At 48.4% G+C, this 27,245-nt stretch overlaps 1 protein-coding gene across 2 annotated transcripts in view; it reads right to left on the reverse strand.

Moving 5' to 3' along the window:
- GCNT2 (glucosaminyl (N-acetyl) transferase 2 (I blood group)) overlaps positions 1–27,245 on the reverse strand; it is a 68,978-nt gene that overhangs the window by 31,470 nt on the left and 10,263 nt on the right. Inside the window, exon 1 of one of the 2 annotated variants that reach the window (XM_058667971.1) lies at positions 12,010–12,972. The exons of the other annotated variant lie outside the window; for it this stretch is intronic. Within the exon in view, the coding sequence (XP_058523954.1) occupies positions 12,010–12,928 (919 nt within the window). The 5' untranslated portion in view covers positions 12,929–12,972. Of the gene's footprint in view, positions 1–12,009; positions 12,973–27,245 lie in introns of those variants that run through there. 2 annotated transcript variants of the gene reach the window in all.

Below are 27,245 nucleotides of genomic sequence, written 5' to 3' on the forward strand. Positions count from 1 at the left end.
GATGGGAAGTGGGGCAGGTGGGACATCAATTGGTGGCCATATGGAATCCCAGCGGATATAAGACTGAGCCACTAGGTTATCACGCTGGGCCTTGTAGATATACTTCTTTTGCTTTTTAAAAAATTATTATTATTTACTTATTTTTATTGCAAAGTCAGATATATAGAGAGGAAGAGAGACACCTAGTAAGATGATTCATGCCCCGAGTGGTCACAATGGCCAGTGCTGAACTGATCTGAAGCCAGGAACCAGGAACTTCCTCTTCCGGGTCTCCACACGGGTGCAGGGTCCCAAGGCTTTAGGCCGTCCTCAACTGCTTTCCCAGGCCACAAGCAGGGAGCTGGATGGGAAGTGGAGCTGCAGGGATTAGAACCAGTGCCCATATGGGATCCCAGCGTGTTCAAGGTGAGGGCATTAGCTGCTAGGCCACCGTGCTGGGCCCATTCTCCCTCTATTCTTCCTCACCCCCACTCCCCACCCCAGCTTATCTGCTCCATGTAGGCGCCAGCTGCTTCGGGCTACTTTCATTTCCTTCCTTTTAGGGGTTGACAGTGCACGTGTGATCCCTAAATGTCTATAGCAAAAGGAAGAGAACAAAATCAAGAAACCACAAGCCGAACTTCCACCGTAAATTTCCCAACACCATAAGGGTTAACAATTTGCCTTTCCAAGTCACTTTGCCCTGATGGCAAGTGTGTACTCTAGAAAAAAAAATGACCAATTCACGTGGCAGGGAGTGGACCTGGACGTCTGTCCTGATCTGGAACTGCTTTGGAATTTTCTTCTCAGGCCAGCCAACTCCTTTGTGCACTCCCAGACCAAATCTTGAGTGTGGAATTAATTGAAATCCCAAGGGGTCAGATTTTACAAGGAGCTTGTATTTTATAGTCCAGCTGCTGGGCCAGAGGTCTCTCTGAACAAGATCTCATCTTCTTTCCCTTCTGAACATCTTCACAGAGATTAAACAAAACAGTCTTAAAATAGAGAAGGCAGTCATTTCCCCCAACTCTGTGAAGTGCCCCATCAAATTCTTAATTTGTTTTTACTTTATTCAAGCCACTCTGGAATCAGCTTCATTCCCATGGAGCCTGTCACTTGCTTGAGTTTGGATAGTTTGTTGGGACAGAGTGCTTGGAAAAAATCCCCAAACATAAATGTTTCTTCTGTTTTCCTAGAATTAAAACTTGGAGCAAATTTGCTTCCAAGGTAGGTCGTGTGTTTGTAATTGAAGATCGTTTTTGCTTCTCATTGTCCCATTGGCTGAAGTACTTTTCGATTCAGTGGTTTACCAACCCATCCTTTTGCAGATGGTCCCTGAACTCAATACTCAAAAGCAAAGGGGAGATTGTCACAACAGAATAGGCACAAGACTGCTTGGGGCTGCGATGGCTAATATCGTAAATTTGCTTAGTATCCTTTAATGTGTTGTGACCCACCCCACTGAGAAGGTTCACCGAGGGTCTCTCTCCAGTGTTCTGCCAAGTGCTTTTCTGCAGAATCGCAACACGGAGGGTCCTCTACACAGATGCGTCCAGGAGGTGGAAAGGTGAGAGTTCCCAGTTAGCCCAGCACTGAGGAATTTCCCAGAACATGGGATTCTCAGTGTTTCAACTGAGTAACTCCTGAGCAAAACAGGAAGAGCAGGTCATTCTGAGCATCAGTGATCCCACCCACTCGCGGCACAAGAATGTCGAACCGAAGGTGTGACTGTCTAAACAATCTTCAGTAAGCCGTCAGGGTGGAGAGTGATCAAAATACAGCTGGCTCTCGGGGCAGGGGAGAGCAAATCACTTGAGTCAACAGTGCGGAAAACCTCTATGTGACACTCCTGCCCATTTCTGGGAACCACTGAGGCACAGGGAAGAGGTGACTGACACACGTGGGGTTGCTGTCTCCAGCAGGTGTAAGGGCATTTTACACCTACACAGGAATAAGAGAAACTCAAAGCATCCTAATTGTTACCATCATGTTGTTAGGATCTCTGGGGCGAGCACCGTGGTACACTGAGATAAGCTACCACTTGAGGTTCCCAGATCCCATACCAGAGTGCTGGGCCAAGTCCCAGTTACTCAGCTTTGGTTAATTCATCGGGAGGCAGCAGATGGTGGCCCAAACACTTGAGTTTGATGTGGGTGCAGTGCCTGGCTCCTGCAGCCTGGCACAACCCTGGCTACTGAAGGAGACTGGGGAGTGAACCAGCAGTTGGAAGATCTCTCTCTCTCTCTCTCTTCTCCGTGTCACTTTGCCTTTCAAATAAATAAATCTTTAAAACGCACGCACATACTCCAGATTGCCTCCCTCCCCACCACATGTGACCTGAGATATCTTTCTGTATGGGGTGAGATTAACAGAAAAATATGAGATTTTATGAATGGAAGGCTTATACTAAGATTTCTAACATCTGCGCAGTGAGGCGAGGAAATGCACACTCTCACCAGCAGCCTTTCGGTCTGTCTCACAACTTCCTAATTTGGACCTGAGGATTGGAGCTAACAGCCCTCTGGCCCTATTTGGCTCCGAATGCGGTGATCATTCTACATTCCGCATGGAATAAGGACGAGGCTGCTTTTACAGGAAAACTGTACTTGGGAGGATTGGTTAGCTTGAGTCATTGCTGGGGAAACTCCAAAAAGTAGAAGCCCAACGGAGCTGAGATAAACAGAGATGCCTTGGACACGGACTGCAGGGAGACTGGCACAGCCTGGCATGGGAGGGGAGGCACCACAGCCCCTTCAGGAGATGAATGACCCCTGGGTTAACTCGGCTCACTCAGAAGACCCCAGAGGACACCTGGAGTCCAGGCCAGAATGGGCATTCTCTGCAGCCCCCCAAAAGGACTTGGGAAACAGCCCAGATTTATATCATGGACAAAAAAATCACAGATTCTCTGGGAAGCGCAACTTAAATCTGAGCATTGAGACTAAGGAAGGAGATGGATAAAGACAAAATGAAGCAAAGAACATCCCAGAGGAGGACAACTAGGCCAGAGACGCGAGGATGGCCTGGGTGTCCCTAGCTGACCCAGTCACAGCGTCAGCTTTGTCCTATGATATTACCAAGGACAGGTTTTGAGCTCTTGAATCCAGCTCAAGAGACTATGGGGAATTTCCGGTCATGAAGAAGCTTGCCCTGCGAGGCAGGCAGCAGGTGACGGGCTCGGTACCTGGGTCCCTTGGGTTCATGTGGTAGATCCAGGCCAGCTGTTTCGGTTCGGCCCATCTTTCGCTGCACAGGGCATTTTGGAGTGAACCAGTGGATGGCAGACTCTCGCTTGCTCTCATCTCACTCCCTATCCTTCTCTCCATAAATCTGGCTTTCAAATAAAGAATACTTTTTTTTTTTTTAAGAATGAGTCTTAAAAAAAAAAAATGAGTCTATAGCATGGAAGATAGGACACAACACTAGATTAGAAGATGAGGATTTTTGCCCTTGGCTTTGGTGTTGATAAGAGATTCAACACTGAATGCCAGTACTTCATCCAACACAGAGGCAGGTTGCAAAGCCAGCAGAGTGGGCCAGCAATAACAGAACTCCTCCAAGAAACGCCCTGGGAACACGCCACATGCAGATGACATTCAGCCTCTCAAACATTTCAACACAGGCGGATGTCCCCTTCCTGGTGACCCTGGGGAGTTGCTTTCTGCTAAGGAGCAGCAGATGAAGATGCTGACATGCCACGGGGAGCAATGTGGTGAGGAGGCGGCCCGTGGGAACCAGCAGAATGCTTTGCTCCTGTGGCATGCCAGATTCCAGGGGCAGAACAGAAGTCAGAGAGTGCTGGCCAATGGCTTGGTGGAGAATAGGAAGACAAGCACACATCAGTGAGATCTGGGAGCCCAGGGAGCATCCCAGAAGAATCCAGAGCATTCTGGAGAGAGGCAGGGAGGCAGCCAGTGGTTGGCTGCTGTTCCCTGAGTGTTTCTTGCACACCACACACTGCCGAGCTTTCACACCCAAGGTCCCGTGCCATCTGCCAGTCACCCCGCAAACAGGAACAGTCAGGTCCTGGCAGGCCTCAAGCCTGGTCCAGCTCTGGCCCTCGCCCGCTCAGCCAGACACAGCACTCCTGTTGTCTTTCTGTTCCGGAACACTCCAGGCTGTCACTCCCAAGACCTTTGCAACCCTAATCGCTCTGCCTACATCCTTTCCCTGGGGTGAGTGGGGGAGGCTGGACCACTCTCACTGCACACATGCAATCTCTGTGCCATCTTTGCCAAGTTCCCCTTCTGCCTCTGGCCTGTGTGTTTCCGCCATGGCTGCATCCTGCTTGCCAGTGATATCATTCCCTGGCCTGCTTCCCTGGCAGGGATATGTACGCTGTGAGGCCGTGGACTGATTTGCCCACAGTCCCAGGATCTAGCACGGCCTCTAGGTGCTCCATAAATGTTTACTGAAGGAATATTCAATTCTATGGGTAATACATGACATGAATAAAATACATGAATCTGAGGATTCCAAATTCTGAAATATTCTGAGCACTGAAAGTGACACCATGATTGGAAAATTACACTTCATGCGCCAAATTACCAAAAACGTTATATGAAACTGAAGGCAGGAGTTGGGCCTGTTGGTTCTGATATCCCTCATATATTAGAGTTCCTTGACTCAATTCCTGGCTGTAGCTCTGGAATCAAGTTTTCTGCCAGCACAGACCCTGGCAAGCTGCAGATAACGCTTCAATCATTTGGGTTCCTGCCACTCACATGGAAGACCAAACGTGAGCTCCTGTCTTCTGGTTTCCACCTTGGGGCCAGTCCTAGGGGTGCAGGAATTTGAAAACTGGATCAAGGCCCAGCGGGATGACCCAGTCAACTAAATCCCCACCTTGCAAGTGCCTCACCTTGCAATATGGGCACTGGTTCCTGCCCTGGTTGCCCCACTTCCCATCCAGCTCCCTGTTTGTGGCCTGGAAAAGCAGTAGAGGATGGTCTAAATCCTTGGGACCTTCCACCCATGAGGGAGACCTGAAAATAGCTCCTGGCTCGGAGTTTCAGACTGGCTCACTTCCAACCGTTGTGGCCATTTGGGGAGTGAACCAAGAGATGGAAGCTCTCTCTTTGTTTCTTCTCTCTATAACTCAGCCCTTCAAAGTTTAAAAATATCTTTAAAAATAGGTTTTTCAATGCACTGTTTCAATTCCATGAAAAATTATTTACTTCTATTTATTTTAAAAGCTGAGAGAGAGGGCCTGGCTTGGTAGCCTAGAGGCTAAAGTCCTCGCCTTGCACACACTGGGATCCGATAGGAACATCATTTTGTTTCCCAGCTGCTCCATTTCCCATCCAGCTCCCTGCTTGTAGTCTGGGGAAGCAGTCAAGGACGGCCCAAAGTACTGGGTCCCTGCACCTGCGTGGGAGACCCAGAAGCAGCTCCTGGCTCCTGGCTCCTGGCTTAGGATCAACTTAGCTCTGGTGTTGCAACCAATTGGGAAGTGAACCAGAGGATGCAAGATCTTTCCATCTCTCCTTTTCTCTGTTTATCTGACTTTCCAACAAAAATAAACAAATCTTAAAAAAAAAAAAAAAAACAACTGAGAGACAGGTGGGGCAGAGAGAGAAAAAGAAAGAATTTCCATTCACTGATTCATGCCCGAATTGCCCGCCATAGCTAGAGAGGTGCCCGGCTGAAACCAGGAGCCAGGACCTCACTTCAGGTTTCCCGTTTGGGTGGCAGGGACCCACGCACTTGAATCATCCCTGCGGCCTCCCATAATTTGCATTAGCAGGGAGCTGGAACTGGGAGCAGAGCCAGGACTCCAACCTGGAGACTGCGATACGCAGTGTGGCTCCCAAGAACTGTCTGCATCGTGGTGCCGAACACCTGCCCTTGTTTGAGCGCTAACTTTAGCTTGTTCTGGAGCTTGGAGGGTATCTCAGTTATGTAAGCTTTGGTAAGTTCTGGTGTTTTAAAAGTTCCTTTGTTACTCTGAGTTGAATTTCTGACATTCACAACCGAAAAAGTCATCACACCCTCCCAAAGAATGTGTACTTTGTATATAAATAAAGGCATGGCTCAACAAGTAAAATAAATCAAAATAGGAAACATGCTATTTTTGGAATTTAAACGCGAGGAAATGTCATCACATGGTTCCTTTTGAGGTAATTTATTTGACAATGGAGCTCTGAAAAAAAATGTATACAAAATGGAAAAAGGCAGAGAGGTAGATGAGAACATTCTTACGGACACAAAACATCCTAGCGAGAGAAGCAGTAAGCGGAACACATGAGCCTAGAGTCGGGGGACAAGCTGAAGGCAACCACGGGGCAAGACGGCGCTGCAGCCAAAGCACGCCACAGCTGGGCGTCAGACTCGCCCTGCACTGGGACCAGAAGACAATCTAGCCCCAGGGACCGACTGTGGAAAAATTCAATCCAGGTCTCCCAAGGGGGTGGCAGGGACCCAAGTATGTGGACAGCACCCCACCTCCAGGGTGCAGCCTATCAGGAAGTTGTAGCAGAACAGTTAGAACTTGAATCTATCCCTTCCCTGTAAGGGAAGCAGGTGCCTTGGGCACCGCGCAATGGCTCTATTGACTAATCCTCCCCTTGCAAGAGCCAGGATCCCATATGGGCGTCGGTTCATGGCCCAGCTGCTCTACTTCCCATCCAGCTCATTGTTTGTGGCCTGGAAAAGTAAAGGTGTCCAAAAGCTCAGGGACCCTGTGTGCACACAGGAGACCCAGAAGAAGCTCCTGGCTTTAGATTTACTCAGCCCCAGGCATTGTAGTCATTTGGGAAAGAAACCAGTGGATGGAAGAACTTTTTGTCTCTCTGTAGATCTGCCGTTCCAATAAAAATAAATAAAATCTTAAAAAAAAAAAAAAAAAAAGGCCATGTGTCCACTCCCAATACCATTTTTGTCACACTGAAACGAGAAGACTCTCCAGAAAGATGACATTGGGAAAAGATCAGTGTGGGGGCCCAGCGTCATGGCTCAGTAGCTGACTCCTCGCTTTGTATGTGCCTGGATCCCTTATGGGCGCCAGTTCGTGTCCCGGCTGCTCCACTTCCTATCCCGCCCTCTAACGCACCTTGAAAAGCAGGAGAAGATCACCCCCGTGCTGGGGCTCCTGCCACCCACACGGGAGACCCAGGTGAGATTCAAGGCTCCTGGCTTTGGCCTGGCCCAATACCAACCATTTTGGCAATTTGGGGAGGGAGTGACCCGTGGTTGAAGAGATCTTCCTGTCTACCTCTTTCTAATCTGCCCTTCAAATAAATGTTAACACACACACACACACACACACTCACACACATTCACACACACACACACACTCACACACACACACACACTCACACACTCTCACACACACACATTCACACACACACACAGACACACACACACACACACTCACACACACTCACACACTTGAGTTATTTCAGACAGGGAAAGGTTAGGAGAGAAGAAATGGACAGACACCCTATAAATTCAGGCTTGCAAATAAGACACTGAGTTATGCTGACAGCGTTCTGTCCCTTACCACATGGCATGAAAATGTATTGCTAAAGAACCGATGTCTAAAATCCTAGGAGCGCTAGAACACAAACATTGGAGTTACTTAAATGTGCGGTTAGATTTTACGTTGACTTCAAAGGAGTCACAATGATTTATTTCTTTTTTAAATTCCTGCATACCCAGGCCACAAGGAGGGAGCCTGATGGGATACGAACTGGCGCCCCATGGGATCCCAGCGCCTGGGATTTTGTAATTTGGAAACATCCTGCCTGTGAGTGGTACAGCCACCCTCCCTGAACTAGAAACTTGTCCACGGTGTAAGAAAAGAAGGAGGCGGCAGCATGGCCTAGTGGCTAAGGTCCTTGCCTTGATCCCATATGGCCGCTGGTTCTAATCCAGGCAGCTCTACTTCCTCTCTATCTCTCCTCCTCTCAGTATATCTGACTTTGTAATAAAAATAAAATAAATCTTTAAAAAAAAAAAAAAGAAAAAGAAAAGAAGGAGGCAAAAGGCCTGGAAAAGTCATCTTATCAGGAAACCTATCCCTTGCAGAGTCAGACCGGATAGACACCTGCTGTGGGCGGTGCTCAGTTTTCTGTGTGGGCAGCTGCTGCCCAGAGGAGCTGTCACCTCCTCAATTCCTGCAAACAAAACAGGATGTTCTAGCCAAGTTGCAAGTGGCATGGATTCCACCATACTGCCCACTTTCTCTGGCTACATCTGGATTTGTGACATCTGTCTGACCTTCTCAGCATTTTGTCTTCTGAAGAGAAAAGTGCATTGAGGAGGGCTGAAATTATGACAAAAAAAGTTAAAAATGCTGCTTCCAATGCTGTCACCCCGGCATCCCCTATGGGCGCCAGTTCAAGTCCCAGAGTCTCCACCTCCAATCCAGCTCCCTGCCAATGCACTTAGCAAAGCAGTGGAGAATGGTCCAAGTTCTTAGGTCCCTGCTCTCCATGTAGGGAACACAGATGAAGCTCCTGGCTCCTGGCTTCAAACTAGCACAGCCCTGGCCATTGAGCCATATAGGGGTGAATCAACAGATGGAAGATCCCTCCTGTTCTCCATCTCACTCTATAACTCTGGTTTTCAGCTAAATGCATCTTAAAGTAGGAAAAGGAAAAGAAGGACATGGCATAGTAGCCTAGCGGCTAAAGTCCTTGTCTTGCAATGCGCTGGGATCCCATATGGGCGCCTGTTCTAATCCTGGCGGCTCCACTTTCCATCCAGCTCCCTGCTTGTGGCCTGGGAAAGCAGTCGAGGAGTGGGACCCTGCACTTGCGTGGGAGACCTGGAAGAAGTTCCTGGCTCCTGGCTTCAGATCAGCACAGCACAGGCCATTGCAGTCACTTGGGGAGTGAATCATCAGTCAGAAGATCTTCCTCTCTGTCTCTCCTCCTCTCTGTATATCTGACTTTCTGATAAAACTAAATAAATCTTATAAAACAAACAAACAACAAAAAAAAATCAAAGCAAAAGGGGCAAGTGTCGTGGTGCAGTAGGTTGAGCCACTGCCTGGGCCAACTGCATTCCATAGGGCAGTGCTGGGCCCTGACTGCACCAATGCCAGCTTCCTGCTAAGGTGCCTGGAAAAGCAGTGGAAGAACACCCAAGCACTCAAGGCCCTGCCACCATCTGGAAGTCCTGAGTTAAATTCTGGGCTCCTGGCTTCAAGTTGACCCAGCCCTGGCTATTGCGGGCATGTGGAGAGTAAACCAAGAAGATGGAAGAATCTCTATCTTTGTAATATAAATGACTTTCTTATTAAAAACACCTTTGTCTGGGTACAAGAATACGTAACCAACCAGGTAGCCTGTTGAGTTTCAGAGGAATACTAACAACAGTACAGAGCTCTTTGAACATGGACATCAACTTCCCTGTTGCCCTGGGGACCTTATGCCAATGATGGGAAAGGCAGGTCAGGAGTGGAAAGGACAGACAGAATGCATAGCCTGGAGTCAGCCAGCTCACCAGCCAGCACATCTGGGTTCCAGAGACCAAACCCGGCACTTGGCAGAGAAGCCTGGCATGTTTATCACCCAAGGCCCTGCCCTGCATCAAGGGTACCTACCAGTCTCTAACTTGGCAGGCCCCCAACAGCTAGAACAATCATGGCTTTTCTCCTGTTGTAATTACGCTGTCCACTTCATCAGTAGTCCATGTCACATATTTTTTAAAGATGTATTTTTTTTTTATTACAAAGGCAGACACACAGAGAGGAGGAGAGACAGAGAGGAAGATCTTCCATCCAATGATTCACTTCGCAAGTAGCCACAACAGCCAGAGCTGAGCTGATCTGAAGCCAGGAGCCAGGAACTTCCTCCGGGTCTCCCATGCGGGTGCAGGGTCCCAAAGCTTTGGGCCATCCTTGACTGCTTTCCCAGGCCACAAGCAGGGAGCTGGATGGGAAGTGGGGCTGTCGGGATTAGAACCGGTGCCCATAGGAAATCCTGGCACTTGCAAGGCGAGGACATTAGCCACTAGGCTACTGTACTATGACTCCAAGTCACACTTTAAATTGGACCCAAAGGACAACTGCCTTCCAAAGAAACCCTATCATGTTTTATATGTATGTATGTATGTATGTGTGTGTGTCTGTGTTTAAATAATATATATGATTAATAAATACCACGGAGACAGCTTGGTAAAAGTAAAAGGAATCTCTCTTGGAATCTCAATATTTATCTTCTGTAAAAACGTATCTTCAAAGGAAACCCTAGGGGCCAGCAGCATGGTGTTACAAAGTAAGCCTCCACTTGGGAGTTCTGGTCCTGACTGCTCCACTTCTGATTCAGTCCCCTCTCAATGTGCCTGGGAAAGAAGCAGAGGATGCGTTAGGTCCTTGGGCCCTTGTGTTCATGTGAGGGACCCAGAGAAATCTCCTCACTCCTGGCTTTGGCCCAGTCCAACTCTGGGCATTGTGGTGATTGGGGAAGCCAAAGGATGGAAAAATCTGTCTCTCCTCTCTGTGGTTTAATTCTGCCTTTTCAATAAAGTTAAATAAACCTAAAACAAAAAACAAAGGGCTCTATGGAATTATAAGCTTGAATTCAACAATATATATAATCCTGTATTTAAAAAACCAAAATAAAACTCAATACAGGTTATCTGACATATGCACAAGTCAAATATTTCTCAGCTCCCAGAGTCAGTAATACAGCTGTGTCTCGTAGCGAAGCCTCACGCATTGCTTTTCACTCACCTAATATCTATCTCATGGCCATAATGGCTGAGTGGGCCGGGAGCTTTATCCATGTCTCCCACAGAGGTGGCAGGAGCCCCAGGACTCGGGGCGTCTTCTGCTGCTTTCCCAGCAGCATCAGCAAAGGAGCTGCATGAAAAGCAGAGCAGCTGGGATTGGGAAAAGCCATCCTATGGGGTAACTGCCTCATGGCCAGTGGGTTAAACAGCTGTGCCGTAACGCTGGCCTCATCTAGTATATATTTATTGAGCATTTACTGTAAGTTCCAAGCATTGAGGCTACAGTAGTCAGCAAGCCAGAAAATGACCCCAATGTCGCCCAACTGGTGCAGATGAGGCCAAAAAACCAACCCAAGCAAATAGGACCATATCCGATGGTATAAAGTCCTTAAAGGGAATTCAGGGTGGGTAGCTGCTGACGAATGGCCCCGGGGAAGGTAAGAACCACGGAGCCTGGCAGCTAAGAGCTGGCTGCTAGGAGGGAGCAGGTGTAGGATGGCAAAGGTATATAGGACGACCAAGGAAGGGTCCTGGGATACAAGCAAGACTGACAAATCTAAGGGAGAGACAAATGGCAGTGTCACTAAGAACATCAGATCTACTACAGCAAAGACCAGATAAGACGATACACGCTGGCTGGGGCCTGGCAGCTCAAGTTGCCACTTGCGATGCCAGCATCTTGTACTGGATTCCGGGCCCGCTGCTCTGGCTCCCTGCTAATCGTGCCTTGGAAGGGGATGGCCCAATGTGCTTGAGTCCCTGCCACCCAACTGGGAGACTTGATCCTGGCTCAGGCTTGGGCCCCACCCAGCCCTGTTCAATGTGACCATTTGAGAAGTCAATCAACGCATGGAAGACATCTGTCCACTCTTTCTCTCACTCTGCTACCCTTTCAATGAAACAAACAAGCTTAAGGGGAAAAATATATCCTATATGTTAAAGCTTGATAAACTGTAAAGCCGTGTCATGGAAAGGTGCTATTTGGCACTGCTAGAATATTCACATTACCATATGAAGAGCATCATTCTGTATTTACAAAGACCAAGAGTTTAAATTGTATAGTTCAACCTCCATCTGTACGCAGAGGCTCAAGTGCCCTATGTAAAATCAAGTATATTTACGGGTAACCAACACCCTCTAACTCATCGCTAGCTTACCTACACTATTTAATACCACCTAAGGTCTATGTAAATAGTTATGCTGGGTTGTTTCCAGAGGAATGATGGGAGCTCAAGTCTGGATGTTGTTCAGTACCAATGCGATTGTTTTAGATCAATTTCCATCTCCTTTGGGTTGACCCAGTGAATACACAGGGCACAACCCCTGCAGGGAACATGTCATCACACCTACCTGGAATCCTATTGAGTGTCACCCAGAAATGCTCATCGGGGCTGAAGGTATCTTTGGACCACTGGAGCAGGTCCACGGCCCGCGGGTCCTGCAGGACAAAGTGCGCAAACTCTCGGGAGAGAGCCACGTAAGCAGAGCCGAAGTAAATGGTGAGATTGTGCGGGGGAGGGGGCTTCAAAGCAGTGGTTCTCACCACGTAGGAGACCTCCTTGCCCAGGTGCTCCCGGTGGACGAATTTAGTCCGCCCCAGGGCATGAGCTGGGGGCAGCACCCCCGGGGTGATGTTCTTCCCTTTAAATCCTTTCAGGTACTGAATGATTTCCCGGTTGGTCTTCAGGGGGAAATCTTGCCCGCACGTGTTGATGAGGTATTTCCAGGGCACCGTGGAGGCCACGAGGTCCTTCATGCAGTTCAGGTCGGCCTGGAGCCTAGAGATGCCCCCGTAGACCACGGGCTCCGTCTTGGAGGCCAGAAAGGCGTTGGGAAAGCAGCGCAGCAGCTGCTCCACGGCCCCTTTAAACGCGGCGGGCGCCTTCTCGTCCACGTGCACGCAGTAGACATTCTGGGGCATGTAGACGGCCCGGAAGAGCCTGGTAAAGGTGTTGAAGTTGTGATGGATGACCATGGTGTATGCCAAAGGAAACTCGGCTTCCTCCTGGGATAAAGGCGCCGTGATGTAGTGGCTTTGGGTCAGGTAATCCTTGCAGGAGGCCTTTTCGTGGATGGCGAGTTTGTTCCTCCACAGGAAAGGTGTCTTGCCGTTGATGAAGGACGTGCAAACTTGAGCCAGCAACAAAGCCTCGGAGGCGTTGAGCCTCGGGGAGCTCTGCTCGCCCCCGAAGCTGAACGCATAGAACACGATGAAAATGACGACCGTGGAGACGGAGACTACGAAGAGATAACGCATGGAGGGAGGCATGCCTCGAGACAGGGGCGGATGTCCGATGCCGAATCTCCAAACCCTCTGCCAGGTGCTTATTTCGGCACATACTCCGGTCCTTCCTACCCCGAAGAACGTAGCCGATTTCACACCGTGAATCCAGCTGCGGGCTCTCCCTCCCTCCTCATGCCCGTGTTAGAATCCGATCTGCCTCCCTCAAACTTCCTTTGTCTGAATCCTAGTAGCAGGTTGCTTAAGCTCAGCCCGTGCCTCCTCCCTCTGCAAGCTCGTTGGTGAGCTCTCGCACGGAAAACGCTGCTAATTCTCTTTCCTCCGGTTTCAGCTCTAGTTTTTTCAGAGCTCTCTCCTTTCATATCCCGCGTTCCTCCCTGCCCCCCTCCTTATTACCGCCCAGGGAACCGGCGCCGCGGTGGAAGCCGAGGCTGAAAATGATAAGCTCGGGCTTCGTCCCCTCTGTGGCTCATGGCCCTGTCGGCAGGCCAGCCCACGCCGTTGTCACAGCCTCTGTTCTGCTGTCTCATTGAAACAGGACTCAAGTGACAAACTCGAAAATAAAAGGAAGCCTCCCCCGTGGCAGCTCCATTGTAACGCTTTCTGGCCCGCCCCACCCTTTTCTAAGCCCCGAGCTCGCAGGGGGAGGAGTTCCAGGCCCACTCCCCACCCCCAACCTGAAATTGCTGGGAGTCCTAGACTTTGAAGGAACCGGTGGTGGTTGCCGTTGGATGCTGGAGTCCGCTCAACCAGCCCGAGCTACAAGCCCTGATTTGCATGAGACCTTAAAGTTACACGGGGAAGAACCTAAACTCCCTCACAAATGATTTTCAAGTTGGGGATTAGAAGCCAGGCGGGTTTTTTGTTTTTTGTTTTTTTTAAACCACCCAGAGAATACAATGGAATCCTCAGAGAATGCCATCTGGGAAATGCGTGTTGTTTTTTTTTTTCCCTTGCTGGAGCATATACCAGTGTCTTGGCAAAGGACCCAACCATTTCTTTTTCAACTTGCTATTGTTGAATCCAACGCATTCTTTCTAAGATCCTCTTAAAATGAATGACTTCTAAAGCACCCGCTTGACGACCCATTGCTTCCCACTTCCCCTCACTATTTATCTGAATTTACCAACTCCAAGCCTCCACCCAATCCCCAGGGTCGACGTCCGTTTTCGCCTCCTCCCTGTGGCTTTTTGAAAAGTCTCTACACAGGCCCTAAAGGAGGGACCGAACGCTAGCTGAGCCTTGGCTCTCCACTCCAGGAGAAGAACAAGAGATCCCCGACCCCCACCCCCCCGCCCCAGGAAGCACCATTTCCTGGGCACTCTGGAATTTTCATTCTTTTAGCTTTCCTGATTCGCCTTTTCTCACTTTCCCAGAGTACCTCTCTTTCTCCCTCCTCCCGCCATGGCCCTGCTCTTCCTACTCCACCCCTGGATTCTGCAGTCAATGCAAAGGGGACGCGGAGCCATTCCCTAGCTGCGGCACAGGAGCGGGATTCGCAGTGTTTTCCATGGAACGCAACAGTCAGAGCCGTCACAAGTGCCCAGGACCGAGGCATTCGGCCTCAAACGCCTCTTTTTCCAAACAATTATTTCAATACAATTGCATCTCTAAAAATATTTGTAGAATCTATAAAAGGAAATATGTGTAAGGAACAGACACGCTGTCCTATCTATTTCTGAGCAGCACAGTCATTTCAGCACCTTGTTTGGCAAAGCCTGTTGGTGGAGGGGTGGACATGAAGATATTTAGCACTTGAGAAACCGACAGGACAGACTCAGGGCCTCATTAGGGCAGGAGAACGGGTTCGAGTGTTAGCTCCATAGCAATGGGTTCAAATGTTTACAGGCTTGGGGGCAGGCATCAGGAGGGCTGAGCTCTCAAAAGATGAAGACTCAGCCAAATCAGGAGTTGTCATCATATTTCTGAATCCCAGGCAGTACTTCACATGTGCTGAAAAACAGAGCTGTTTCCTCGCAGCTCTGTTGGCTAGCCTTGGTTGATGCGCTCCGCCCTCAGCCTCTAGCGTTAAATCTCTCCAGGAAAACTTCTTGTTCAAGAAGAAATTGCTGCGTCTGGAAGAGGATCTGTCAGACATAATCTTTCCCTTGTGACACGCCTCGCACATGATCCCCCCTCCGGAGGGGACACTGTGGGCAGTTCAGCCTTCCCTACAAAGGGAGGATACTCAGTGCTTCTGCGGCCAAAGCTTGTCCCTCGCTTCGGAAACAGGTATTCCCAGACGAGGTAATTCATCAAGTGAGGCGTATTCACCCTTCCCTGGGCCTATCTGAAAGGCCTTCTCTTCATTCTATTCATATTTATTTCTGTGTGCAAATTACTTCAAAAAGATTGTGATGGGGCTACTTTGGTGACACAGTGCTTCCGGGGTGTGCAAGGTGAGGACTTTGGCCACTAGGCTACCGCGCTGGGCCCATAAACACATTTTTTCAAAAGATGTATTTATTTTGGGACCGTGCAAAGGCTCAATGACTAAATCCTCACCTTTTAGGCGCCAGGATCCCATATGGACACCAGTTCGTGTCCCAGTTGCTCCACTGCCTGCTCCCTGTCTGTGGAGATCTAGCTCCCTCTTTGTGGCCTGGGAAAGTAGTCGAGGACGGCCCAAAGTCTTGGGACCTTCCATCCATGTGGGAGGCCTGGGGAAAACTCCTGGCTCCTGGCTCCGGATGGGCTTGGCTCTGGCCACTGCAGCCATTTGGAACCAGGAGCCAGGGGACGGAATATCTTTCTTTCTATCTCTGCTTCTCTCTGTAAATCTCCCTTGCAAATAAAAATAAAAAAAAAGAGAAAGATTTTACATTCACTGGTTCACCCCTCAAAGGTGCGCAATGAAGCCAGGGACCTCAAAACTAAAGAACTTAAAACTGAAAAGGCAGCTTTTATTTGAAATGATGAGGGATTTAGGATCTTAATAAATAAGATAAATAAATAGAGGCTGGTGCTGTGGCATAGCAGGTGTACCTGCTGCCCGCCGCGCAGGCATGCCATATGGGTGCTGGCTGAAGTCTTAGGTGCTCCAGCTCCCTACTGATGTGTCTGGGAAAGCAGCAAAGGATGGCCTAGAACTCGGGCTCCTATAGCAACGCGGAGATCTGGAAGCCTCTGGAAGCCTTTCACCTCGCACAGCCCTGCCAGTGTAGCCATTTGGGGAGTGAACTAGCAGATCAAAGATCTCTGGCTCTCTCCCATGTTTCCGCCCTATAACTCAGTTCTTCAAACTAAAATAATAATGATAATAATATATATATTTTAAATATTTTATTTATTTATTGAGAACTCAGATATACAGAGAGGAGGAGAGACAGAGAGGAAGATCTTCCGTCCGATGACTCACTCCCCAAGTGAGCCGCAACGGGCCGGTGCGCGCCGATCCGAAGCCAGGAACTGTTGTGGGCTGAGGAGTTGATTTACATTCCTTAAGCTGAGCACTCAGGAATCGGGCCTAGGGCAGTAGCACCTAGCCTTTGCAGACTCATTGGCGTCCTATTGTCCTGTTGATGGGCTTGGGGGAAAGAGGAGATAATATGGTAATAAAGAGGCTTGTGGAGAGACGGCTCGGAGAGACGGCTCCCAGCACTTCTAACACCATCATGGTCTCCGTGTGTCGGTGCTTTTCACTCGGACATTCGCCGTGCCTACTATGCCGGCTCAGCTAGCCGCGACAGGGAACCAGGAACCTCTTCCAGGTCTCCCACGTGGGTGCAGGGTCCCAATGCATCGGGCCGTCCTCAACTGCTTTCCCAGGCCACAAGCAGGGAGCTGGATGGGAAGTGGAGCTGCCGGGATTAGAACTGGCGCCCATATGGGATCCCGGGGCTTTCAAGGCTAGGACTTTAGCTGCTAGGCCACGCCGCCAGGCCCAATAATATATTTTTTAAAAAGGAAAATACTCAAGGGACAATGGTCTAGGAGAATGGCCTTCTCTGTGCATTCAGGCCTTTGTAAGAGAAGGGGTCAACCAGCCCCGGCCTAACTCAGCCGAGGGACAGCATAAAATAAGTGCACTGGGCCTGAAGGAGCGAAGGTGAAATATCTCGCCCTGCCATGTGGATGACAACATTCTTTAGCTTGTCGTTTTTCCTTCCTGAAGTTTCTTTGGGAAAGAAAAACCCTCAATTATGAAGGCTCCAAGATAGACTTTGTCACCAGAGGCTAGCAGCCGGAGCTATAATGAGCTGGAGTAAGAACACATGTTAGAGCGACGCCTTCCTGCCGCCAGCCCTTCCCGCCCCACCCTCCTCCGAGGAACAGAACTGGAATGAGCCACTCTGGTCAGAATCACAGGTATCATGCCTTTTCTTTATTGATCTATTGTGTTTTTATCTCAAAAGTGCAAAGGTACTTCAAGCAGTTCACGCATGCTGTGGGGGAAAGAAAAAGCATATATGGATTTCAAAAAAGTTTGGGCACTAAAATAAACTTGGGTTTTAATTGTGTTTTCCATAACAGTATGAAGTCCCCTGATAACATCACCATACCCGGTTCATTTCTTTGGACTTCCCTGTCTTGTGAGAAACCCCATACACACGTGAAATTAACAAAACACACTAAGATCTGTGTTTGGGGCACAGTACGTTAAGCCACTGTTTGCAACGCCGGCATCTCATATGAGCACCAGTTCAAGTCCCAGCTGCTCCACTTCTGATCCAGCTCCTTTCTAATGTAACTAGGAAAGCACTGGAGATGCTTGGTCTCCTGCCAACCATGTGGGAGACCCGGATGGAGCTCTAGGCTCCTGATTCTGCCCTGATGCAGCCCTGGTCACTGTAGTTATTTCTCGCACTGAACCAGCAAATGGATTATTTCTCTGTATACCTCCATCTTGCAAATATATAAACCTTTTTTTGTTTGTTTGTTTTTAAAGAATTAAAGTCATGCAGTCTGGCACAGTAGCCTAGTGGCTAAAGTCCTCGCCTTGCATTTGGCGGGATCCCATATGGGCACTGGTTCTAATCTCGGCAGCCCCACTTCCCATCCAGCTCCCTCTTCGTGGCCTGGGAAAGCAGTCGAGTACGGCCCAAAGCCTTGGGACTCTGAACCTGCGTGGGAGATCTGGAAGAGGCTTTGGGCTCCTGGCTTCGGATCGACATAGTTCTGGCTGTTGTGGGCACTTGGGGAATGTATCAACAGTTGGAAGAACTTCCTCTCTATCTGACTCTGTAACAAAAAAATAAAACTTAGAAAGAAAGAAAGAAAGAAAGGAAGGAAGGAAGGAAGGAAGGAAGAAAGAAAGAGAAAGAAAGAAAGAAAGAAAGAAAGAAAGAAAGAAAGAAAGAAAGAAAGAAAGAAAGAAAAAGAAAGAAAGAAAGAAAGAAAGAAAGAAAGAAAGAAAGAAAGAAAGAAAGAAAGAAAGAAAGAAAGAAAGAAAGAAAGAAAGAAAGAAAGAAAAACTCATGTTGGTCAGCTTTGGAATTAATTCACTTCCGGGCTTCAGTCAGACTCACATAAGGCTGAAGGCAGGTGGAGGGCATCTCTCTGTCCTCAGCGAATTTTCTGCCTGCTAGGCTAAGTCAACAAATGAAGAGGCAGAAAAGACATTGTGTGTGTTATAACTAAAACAAAACAAAACGAATTGTGGCCTTCACCTTGTTGGCTGAGAGGCGCCCAGAAGCCTTGGCTGGAGGAGCGCTTCCAGGCACAGCCTGGCACGCGGTGGAAATGTCTGCGCTTGCCTCTCGGTGCCCCTTTCCTCTGCTCACTGCATGTGCCCAGACAAACTTCAGTATGCTTTCATAATTGTTCTGGGACTTGTCTTCCCATTCCCAATTGAGTTGAGAGAGAACTTGATGAGATGGAGGACTGATTAGAGACACTGAGTTGGTGAAGTTAATAGCAGAAAAGGCACATAGACCCCTGGCTAGTGTAAACTTTGCTGAAGTGTCATGGAGAGCCCAAGGCAGCTTGGGAGAAAAGGCTAGGTCAACGAGATCAGACCGTATCAGTCCCTGCGCTTTTCCGGGTGAGGGTTTCTCTATGTGATTTGCTTTGCTGCTCAAGCAGGCTAAATGACTCAGGGATTCATTCTTATAAGATACAAGGATCTGAGCGGGACCCAGGCACAATGGCTCAATTGGCTAATCCCACCCCCCTTGCAAGTGCCAGGATATCAAATGGGCATGGGTTCATGTCTGAGCTACTCCACTGTGGCCTGGGAAAGCAGCAGAGGACAGCCTAAGACCTTGGGACCCTGAATCCATGTGGGAAACCAGGAGGAGAATCCTTCTCAACTAAGGCCTTTGCAGCATTTGGGGAGTGAACCAGTACATGGAAGATCTTTTGAAAACAAAAAAAATAAAACAAAAGATCTGATCCTTCTCTTGAACTAAGAATTCAGGAGAGAGTACAGACTACTGGCAGTTAGGTTTACTTTGAACAGCCCATTTAATAATTCTGTTCTGGGTGGCCAGATGGCTTATAACTGGTACCCTTTCTGTTTTATTTTGTTTTTAATGGAGCTGATTAGGATGCTAAAGAAGAAAGAAGACATTTCCAAAGCAAGCCCCTAATTAAAACAACAATCCTCCCATGTCTAAGATATCCTCTGGTGGGGTTCTCTGGGGACACTCTTCCTTCTCTTGAGGCCCAATCATCTTGCTTTCCACACCACTCATCTAATCAGTGGTGTTACTGCTGCCTCTGGGAGACGAGTCCAGGGGTGGCTGTGCTAGACCACGCTGCGCCAGTGGGATCTGCACTTGGTTTAGACGCAGCTACGGTATCAGGGAAGCACGTCCTGGCGTCCTGGATGCTGCGTGACACTGCAAATATTTACAAAAGATCCTGCACAAACTATTCAATGCGAAAGCACTGTAGTTAGGTGGCAACCTTCTAGTTCAAAACATTCAACAATTACAAATAGGAAGACCCTGTCAAGGCAGGCGTATAGAGAGTGAACAGGCATTTCTGGACAGTTAATGCTTTAAGATGCAACTTATCAATGAATTTACATTTGGAACTATCTGACTTTGGAAGGGTATCACCAAAGCACAAGTATTCAGCAGAAGTGGGTATGGCTATTTTTTGGAGAAAAGTGGAGCCCCAGGCCTGGCAACATGGCCTAGCAGCTAAAGTCCTCTCCTTGAATGCCCCTGGATCCCATATGGGCGCCGGTTCTAATCCCGGCAGCTCCACTTCCCATCCAGCTCCCTGCTTGTGGCCTGGGAAGGCAGTCGAGGACGGCCCAATGCATTGGGATGCTGCACCGCGTGGGAGACCCGGAGGAGGTTCCTGGTTCTCGGCTTCGGATCGGCGTGCACCGGCCGTTGTGGCTCACTTGGGGAGTGAATCATCGGATAGAAGATCTTCCTCTCTGTCTCTCCTCCTCTCTGTATATCTGACTTTGTAATAAAAATAAATAAATCTTTTTAAAAAAAAAAGTGTAGCCCCGAGGAGTGGTTTCCAGTCTTCAGTTTAAGCCCATCGCCTGGTGTATGCTGTTAAAACGCAGGTTGCAGGGGTCCCAACCTTGCTTCCTGGGGAGTTTGGTAATTTGCATTTCAGTCACAGATCAAAGCGATCAGGCCTGGTAGCTTAGTGCCTAATGTCCTCACCTTGCAGGTGCCTGGGATTCCTTATGGCCACTGCTTCCAATCCCAGCAGCCTCACTTCCCATCCAGCTCCCTGTTTGTGGCCCAGGAGAGCAGCTGAGAATGGCCCAAAGCCTGGGATTCTGCACCCATGTGGGAGTCCCAGAGGACGCTCCTGACTCCTGGCTTCAGATCAGCTCAGCTCTGGCTATTGCGGCTACCTGGGGAATGAATCAGCGGACAGAAGATCTTCCTCTCTGTCTTTTATTCTTTCTGTATATCTGACTTTCCAATTAAAAAATAAATAATATTTTTATAAAATATTTTATAAAATGATATTTTTAAAAAATGAGCCAGACACCAAAATTCCTTTTCTTTTCCCCCCAACAACCTCACTTACTTGCCTAAGCCTAAGCAATTTAACAAAAGCACTGGGGACAAACCTCAATGTACAAATTGGAAACACATCATAAGCAGGAACTCAGACGATGGATAATTGGTACTTAGAGCAAAACTTTCTATGGAAAATGCTTCGTGGTGATGTGGGCAGGGCAGCAAAGGGCCAGGGAAATGAAAGTCTATCAGCACCCAAGCCACGTGCAAGCCCCAAATCCCACTGCCTTCCCTATAAACTCTGCCCAGTTGAAGGATTGGCCCTCTCACCAAGCAACTAAGCCTCATTTCCCATCATGCATCAAGATGCCATGACACCTTTCTGGAAAAATCCATGTAGGCTGAAAACTCTGCCGCCTGAGACTCACTGAGCCATGGCTTCCCTATACAAAGAGGATCCCAGTCTGGGTGGGGTGGGGCAATTCCTGCTGGGGTTCCCCGCACCCCTGTCTGAATACACGCTCTCTCTGCCTTTCAATAAATCCTGCTTTTCTGCTCTCCTCTGTCTGTGTCTTCTGGTTGAGGGAAGAGAACACGTAAGTGGGGATGCTGACCACTACAACAGCGCTACCAGGAACACTGTGAGCAAGTGGATGTACCCACATGCCCACTGTGGTGCTCTTTTGGAAAGAGAGCAAGCCTAGCCGGGGGTTGTCCCACCCCAGATGCCTTCTCTGATTACCACACAGAAGGCCCACACCTGTGCCTAATCCGCTTTCCACAAAGCGTGAAGCAGCATAAATGGACAGCAAACACGGCTGTGCCGATGAGAAGGAGCTGTCAGAAAAGGATTAGAGAGACCACGAAAGGGCGGGGAGGTACAGGCCCAAGATACCAGGATAGGGAGAGACACCACACATCTCCTGGGAAGCGTGAATTGGAAAACTGACAATTTTCACTAATACTAGGCAGATTTATATTTCCTTGCCCAGCAGACCTGTTCCCAGGCACTTAATCAACAGAAATGCAAAGATGTGAGGGGTAAGTATTGGGTGCAGTGAGTAAGAGGTTTGGCTCACTCCCACCCCATACCAGAATGCCTGGATTTAAACATGGTGACAGCATACAGAGCTTCCTGCTTAAGTGTCTCCATCCCACAACGCAACATGGGATGATTAAGGCAGTCAGGTACCTGCTGCCCACGTGGGTGACCTGGCATGCATGTCTGGCTCCTGGCTTTGGCTCAGTCTAGCCCGAGCTGTGGTTGACAGCTGGGGAGTAGTAAAACTGTTGATGGAAGATCTCTCCCTGTTTGTGACTCTCATTCTCTCTATTGTTCCACACTGCAAATAAATACAACTTGTATTTTAACAAACACATAAATCAAAATCTGTTTTGAGCATCAACACAGAACTGGATTGTTTAAGGCACGTGTACAACCTAAGCCCTTTGGGCCCGGCGGCGTGGCCTAGCCTTGAAAGCCCCGGGATCCCATATGGGTGCCGGTTCTAATCCCGGCAGCTCCACTTCCCACCCAGCTCCCTGCTTGTGGCCTGGGAAAGCAGTTGAGGACGGCCCAATCCTTTGGGACCCTGCACCCGCGTGGGAGACCTGGAAGAGGTTCCTGGTTCCCGGCTTCGGATAGGCGCGCACCGGCCCGTTGCGGCTCACTTGGGGAGTGAATCATCGGATGGAAGATCTTCCTCTCTGTCTCTCCTCCTCTCTGTTTATCTGGCTGTAATAAAATGAATAAATCTTAAAAAAAAAAAAAAAAAAAACCTAATCCCTTTAAAGAGGGGACCTTGGCTGCACAGAGCAGCAAAGCGGGAGGGGGAACCAGGAAGCCAGAGTGATGAGGCTGCCTGCTGGCGCCTGGGGCTGTGATGATCCAGGAGAGAGCCCTAACCTAATCAGTCATGCACCTGGCAGCGATCCTGAGGAACCAAGTACCCAGCCTCTTCTCTCTGCGGAGAACAAGTGACCACGCCCACCCGCAACACCCAAACCCGTGTACATGAAGGATGTTGGCATCACAGAGGGTGGATCCACCAGCTACCCAACAATGCCAGCCCCAGAAACACTGTATGTGTTTCTTCTCTATGATCCATATTTCTGTCCTTCTTTGGTAATTTCTTACAAGAAGATGTATGGATGCTTTTAAAATTTATATGTGCATACTTTTCTACATATAATTTTATGAATGTTTATTATATTTACGATTCTTAAGGATACATTGCAAATGAATAATAAATATTGAGCAAAAATGTATATTTAACATGAAAAAAAGGATAGAGGATCTGGCATAAAGGAACCTCTGAATCCTCCTCCCCCGTGGGAACGGTAAGAAGCAAATCTGGTAAAAATGGTGAAATTCGAAATTCATTCAACGGAATAGCAATCCAAGTCCCTAAGGACAGACATTAACAAACGCATGGGAAAACAGCATGGTCTGTGTTATCGTTGACAGGAAACTCCTAAATACAGCAGAAGAAGGGGCCAGAGTGTCAAAGAAAATCATAATTTGATAATCATCACAGTAACATCAATGGACATCAACGGGTGTCCCACTAGCAAGTGAACATTTAACATAAACAGGATAACTACATAGTCTCAAAGTGTCGTCTCAGAAAATGCTACTTACTCCATCATAAAGTCAAAATACTTATTAATTATCTTTGTAGGAGAGCAACTTGGTAGAAGCGACCTTAGCCAAGCGGGATCAAAACATCAACTCATCCCTCTGTGTTCAACTCCATACCGCACGCTCCCAGCACCTTATTTCTGTGGTATCTTTGTCCAAAAGGCCTAACTCCAGTCTGCTCACAGGAAACCATCGCATGAGCATTCCTTAACAGTGGTTAAGATCCTAAAAGGCAAGGAGATGCAGAAACTGCTCCAGATCGGAGGAGAATAAAGGGACATTCTGGCCTAACGAAAATCAAGATTCTTCATCAACAATCGGTGATGCGGAAACGGGAGTCTGTGGATGAAGCTTCAAGGTCACTGCCTCTTCTGTTGGCTCTGTGGCTGCTAGGGGTCTCTGCTGAACCCCCACACGCTGAAACAGGAGCAGAGCATCAGCCAGAGGTTCAGGACAGATGTGAGAGAGGTGGCTGCAGGGGGGACTGGGAGATGTGACACAGGGTTTGGGGACTGTGTGTAGAGCATAAAGGAGAGTGGTACCACTCTTGTCAGTACAATACATTTGGAGCAGCTTAAACGATCAAGGGCAGGCATGTGGCGCTGGAGTGACACACTGCTTGGACGGCCTGGGTTTTCTATTTGAGTTCTTGGGGTCAAGGCTGCCTCTGCTTCCAGTTAATGTGCGCCTTGAGAAACACCAGAGGATGGATCAAAAGCTTGGATGCCACGCAGCAGAGACAGACTGCTCCTGGTTCCCAGCTTGCTCACAGCCCAGGCCTGGCTCTTAAGGGCACCTGGGGACTGAACCACCTGATAGAAGATCTCTCTGTATCTCTCTCTCTCTTTCAAATAAAATAAGAAGAAACAAGAAAATAAGAGGTGGAAACTTCAAATCTTGAACTACTTGAAAAAAAACATCATTTATTGGAAAGGATAATTTATTTAAACCTCGAGGAAATCATTTCACCTGTGCAGTCTCAGTTTGCTTACCTGCAAGTTGGAGCTAACGGCACCTCCCTCAGAGGTTTTCTGAGGTTCAAACTCTTTAATTAAGTGAGTAACAATGTTAATCTTGTACTTTCTCATGAAATTACATAACTTTTTCATTAGAAAAACATGCAGGTGACTTCCTCAATACACCGATGGAGGTCCGGTGGTTCCTGGCGTGAACCAGTTTCCCCATTCTACAGAATTCACATACAATTTCCACTACCACGTAATTCTACCTAACAAAAAAAACAAAAAACAAAAAACAAAACAAACAAACAAAAAGCAAAAACAACAACAACAAAAAACAATGCTCTCTTATTGGACCTGGCTCTCTCCTCTCTTTTGTGATCACATGAAAACCTTGCCTGAGATTTTTTAAATCTACTGTCTGATGTGGGGTGGGTTATGAAAATTCATTTACTAATGAAGAAATTTGTATTTAATTATAGAAGGCAAAATGTTTTAAAAGATTTATTTACTTGGAAGGCAGAGTTACAGAGAGAGTTGAATGGAGTGAGAGTGTGAGAGATTGAGAGCTGGAGAGCTTCCATCTATTGACTCACTCCCCAAATGGGTAGAGGGACTGGGGCTAAGCCGAGCCGAAGCCAAGTGCTTGGAACTCCATATGGATCTCCCCGGATGGGTGAAGGAGCCCAAGCACTTGGACTATCTTCTGTTGTTTCTCCAGGAGTGTTAATCGCATCAGGGAAGGAGCAACCTGGACTCAAACCAGCGCGCATGGCACTCCAACCTTGCAGGCAGCAGCTTAACTCGCAGTGCCACAATGTCTTCCTAAAATAAAAACTTCCCATGTCAAAAATAAATTAAGTTTTTAAATTCCACTTTTGACAATATGTTTAATATTAATGGCAGAGAAGCAGGAAGAGAGAAAAACAAAGACAGAGATTTCCCATCTCCCCAAGTGCTGGCGAGGGCCAAAGCTGGGAGGTCAGAACTCGAGCCAGGTCCTGTGGGGATAGTGGGGACCCTGCTGCCAACTCCCTCACCCCCTGCAGGGGGCACATCCGCAGGAAGCTGGACGCAAACCCAGGAACTGTGATACGGAACATGGGCACCAAATATGTGCCGGTCCATGAACTTTTTGAAGAACCTTCATAGCAAGGACAATTATTTGCATCTGTAAACAAAGACAAAGCTGCACTCAGCCAGAGATGTCCCGCCAAGGGCTCCAGCCCTTCGCAGAACGCCCGCTGCTGTGTGCTACACCGTGCAGCCACTCTGCAATCCAGCCCCAGCTCGGTGGGCCTGCAGAGCTGTGGGCTGGCCCTTCAGCAAGGCTGCCATAGCAGGAGGTCCCACACACAAACACAGGAAGAAGATGGAGTGCCTTCCAGCCATCGTACGGTTAGGGTTGTGAGCGCTGCTGACTTTGGAATCCCAGGAGTCTGTCATGCTCTCATCCTGCCACTGGTGACCAGTCACGGAAGTGGTCCCATTCCTAATCCTGCCTTTTCTCCCATTTTCCCTCCTGTCTTCACCTCCCCCTTCCCTTTTATTATTATTATTATTATTATTGCTGCTTCAAAAACACCCTGCCTTGCTCCTCCGCTTGGTTTTGCTTGATTCGCACGCCTGCTGTGCTGGAGTCTGGCAGAGCAGGGCTAGGGGCTGTGAAGTGGCTAAATACAGCCTCACACGGCTCCCTATTGGAGTGGAAAATTCTACAAGGGTGACTGATTTACCCTCCATAAAAAAATGATTAGGATTTTCCATCAAGGCTTGAAGCAGGTTAGAGTTTGGATGATTGTGGCAATTTGAGTTTTACTTCCTGCCTAGTAAGGAGAAAACACATTTATGAATCCCCGAGGTCACGGCTGTACAATCCCGTTAGCTGCTGCCCTAAACTTGTCAAGTCCAGGCATACAAAAATGCGCATTTGAGGCTGTGACTATTAACAAAGGTGCTAGGCTCAGACTTCAGCCGGTTCCCTTGGCAATCTCTAGGTGGCTAGGTGGAAGTAAGCACAGACCAAAGAACACACAGACGAGGATTCCTCTGAACTGGAGGAGACCAGACCCACAGGAGTGGTGCCGAGGGCTGTGGCACACACCCCTGGGCTCACAGCCACCGAGTGGACGAAAACCCACGCAGGCTAAGGAGCTGGGATACAGCCGTATCAGGAAGAAGGGAGCAGCAGTTATGGCTTGAATAAAACCACAGAAAAGGTGTCTTGTCACATATATTTTGTATTAGGAGACACTGGGTTGCTTTATTTTCTAAGTGCATCTTAAAGAATTGCTTGATCCAAGGGCACAGGCAGTAGAAACGTGATGACATTTTGCCCAAGCAGTGGGTCCTTCATTCAACATTGGACAGTTTCATCTCTCAATTGATACTTTGAACTGGCCAGTTACTGCCTTGGGTAAGTAAAACAAGCCCCCCAGGCCTCAGTTTCCTCATCTGTGAAATAAGGATGGAACCGTAACTGGCTTCCAGGATGATGTCCAAAGGCAGTTGGTTCTCTTCTGAGAAGACCTATGGTGGCCAGTTAGAAACAGATACCAGTTTGCAGGCAGTGTTTAGAATAGATAACATGAAAATGGCCCTAACAAGTGTTGACAAGGATGTGGAGCAGGTGGAAGCCCCAGCCACTGCCAGTGACCATGCCAAATGCTCTGTCGTGGGGAACAAGCTTACAGATCCCCAAAGAGCTGCCTGTCCCTAGAGGTCTAGCACGTGGCCTGAGCATTTCGCTACCGGCATGAGCCAGAGAGACAGGAAGACGTGAGTCCCCACAAAGATGTGCACAGCTTGTCGACAGCAATATCGTTCACAACAGGTACAAAGTGGGAACAACTCAAACACGC

Source organism: Ochotona princeps, chromosome 1 (genome assembly GCF_030435755.1).
Source record: "Ochotona princeps isolate mOchPri1 chromosome 1, mOchPri1.hap1, whole genome shotgun sequence".
Lineage (NCBI taxonomy): Eukaryota > Metazoa > Chordata > Mammalia > Lagomorpha > Ochotonidae > Ochotona > Ochotona princeps.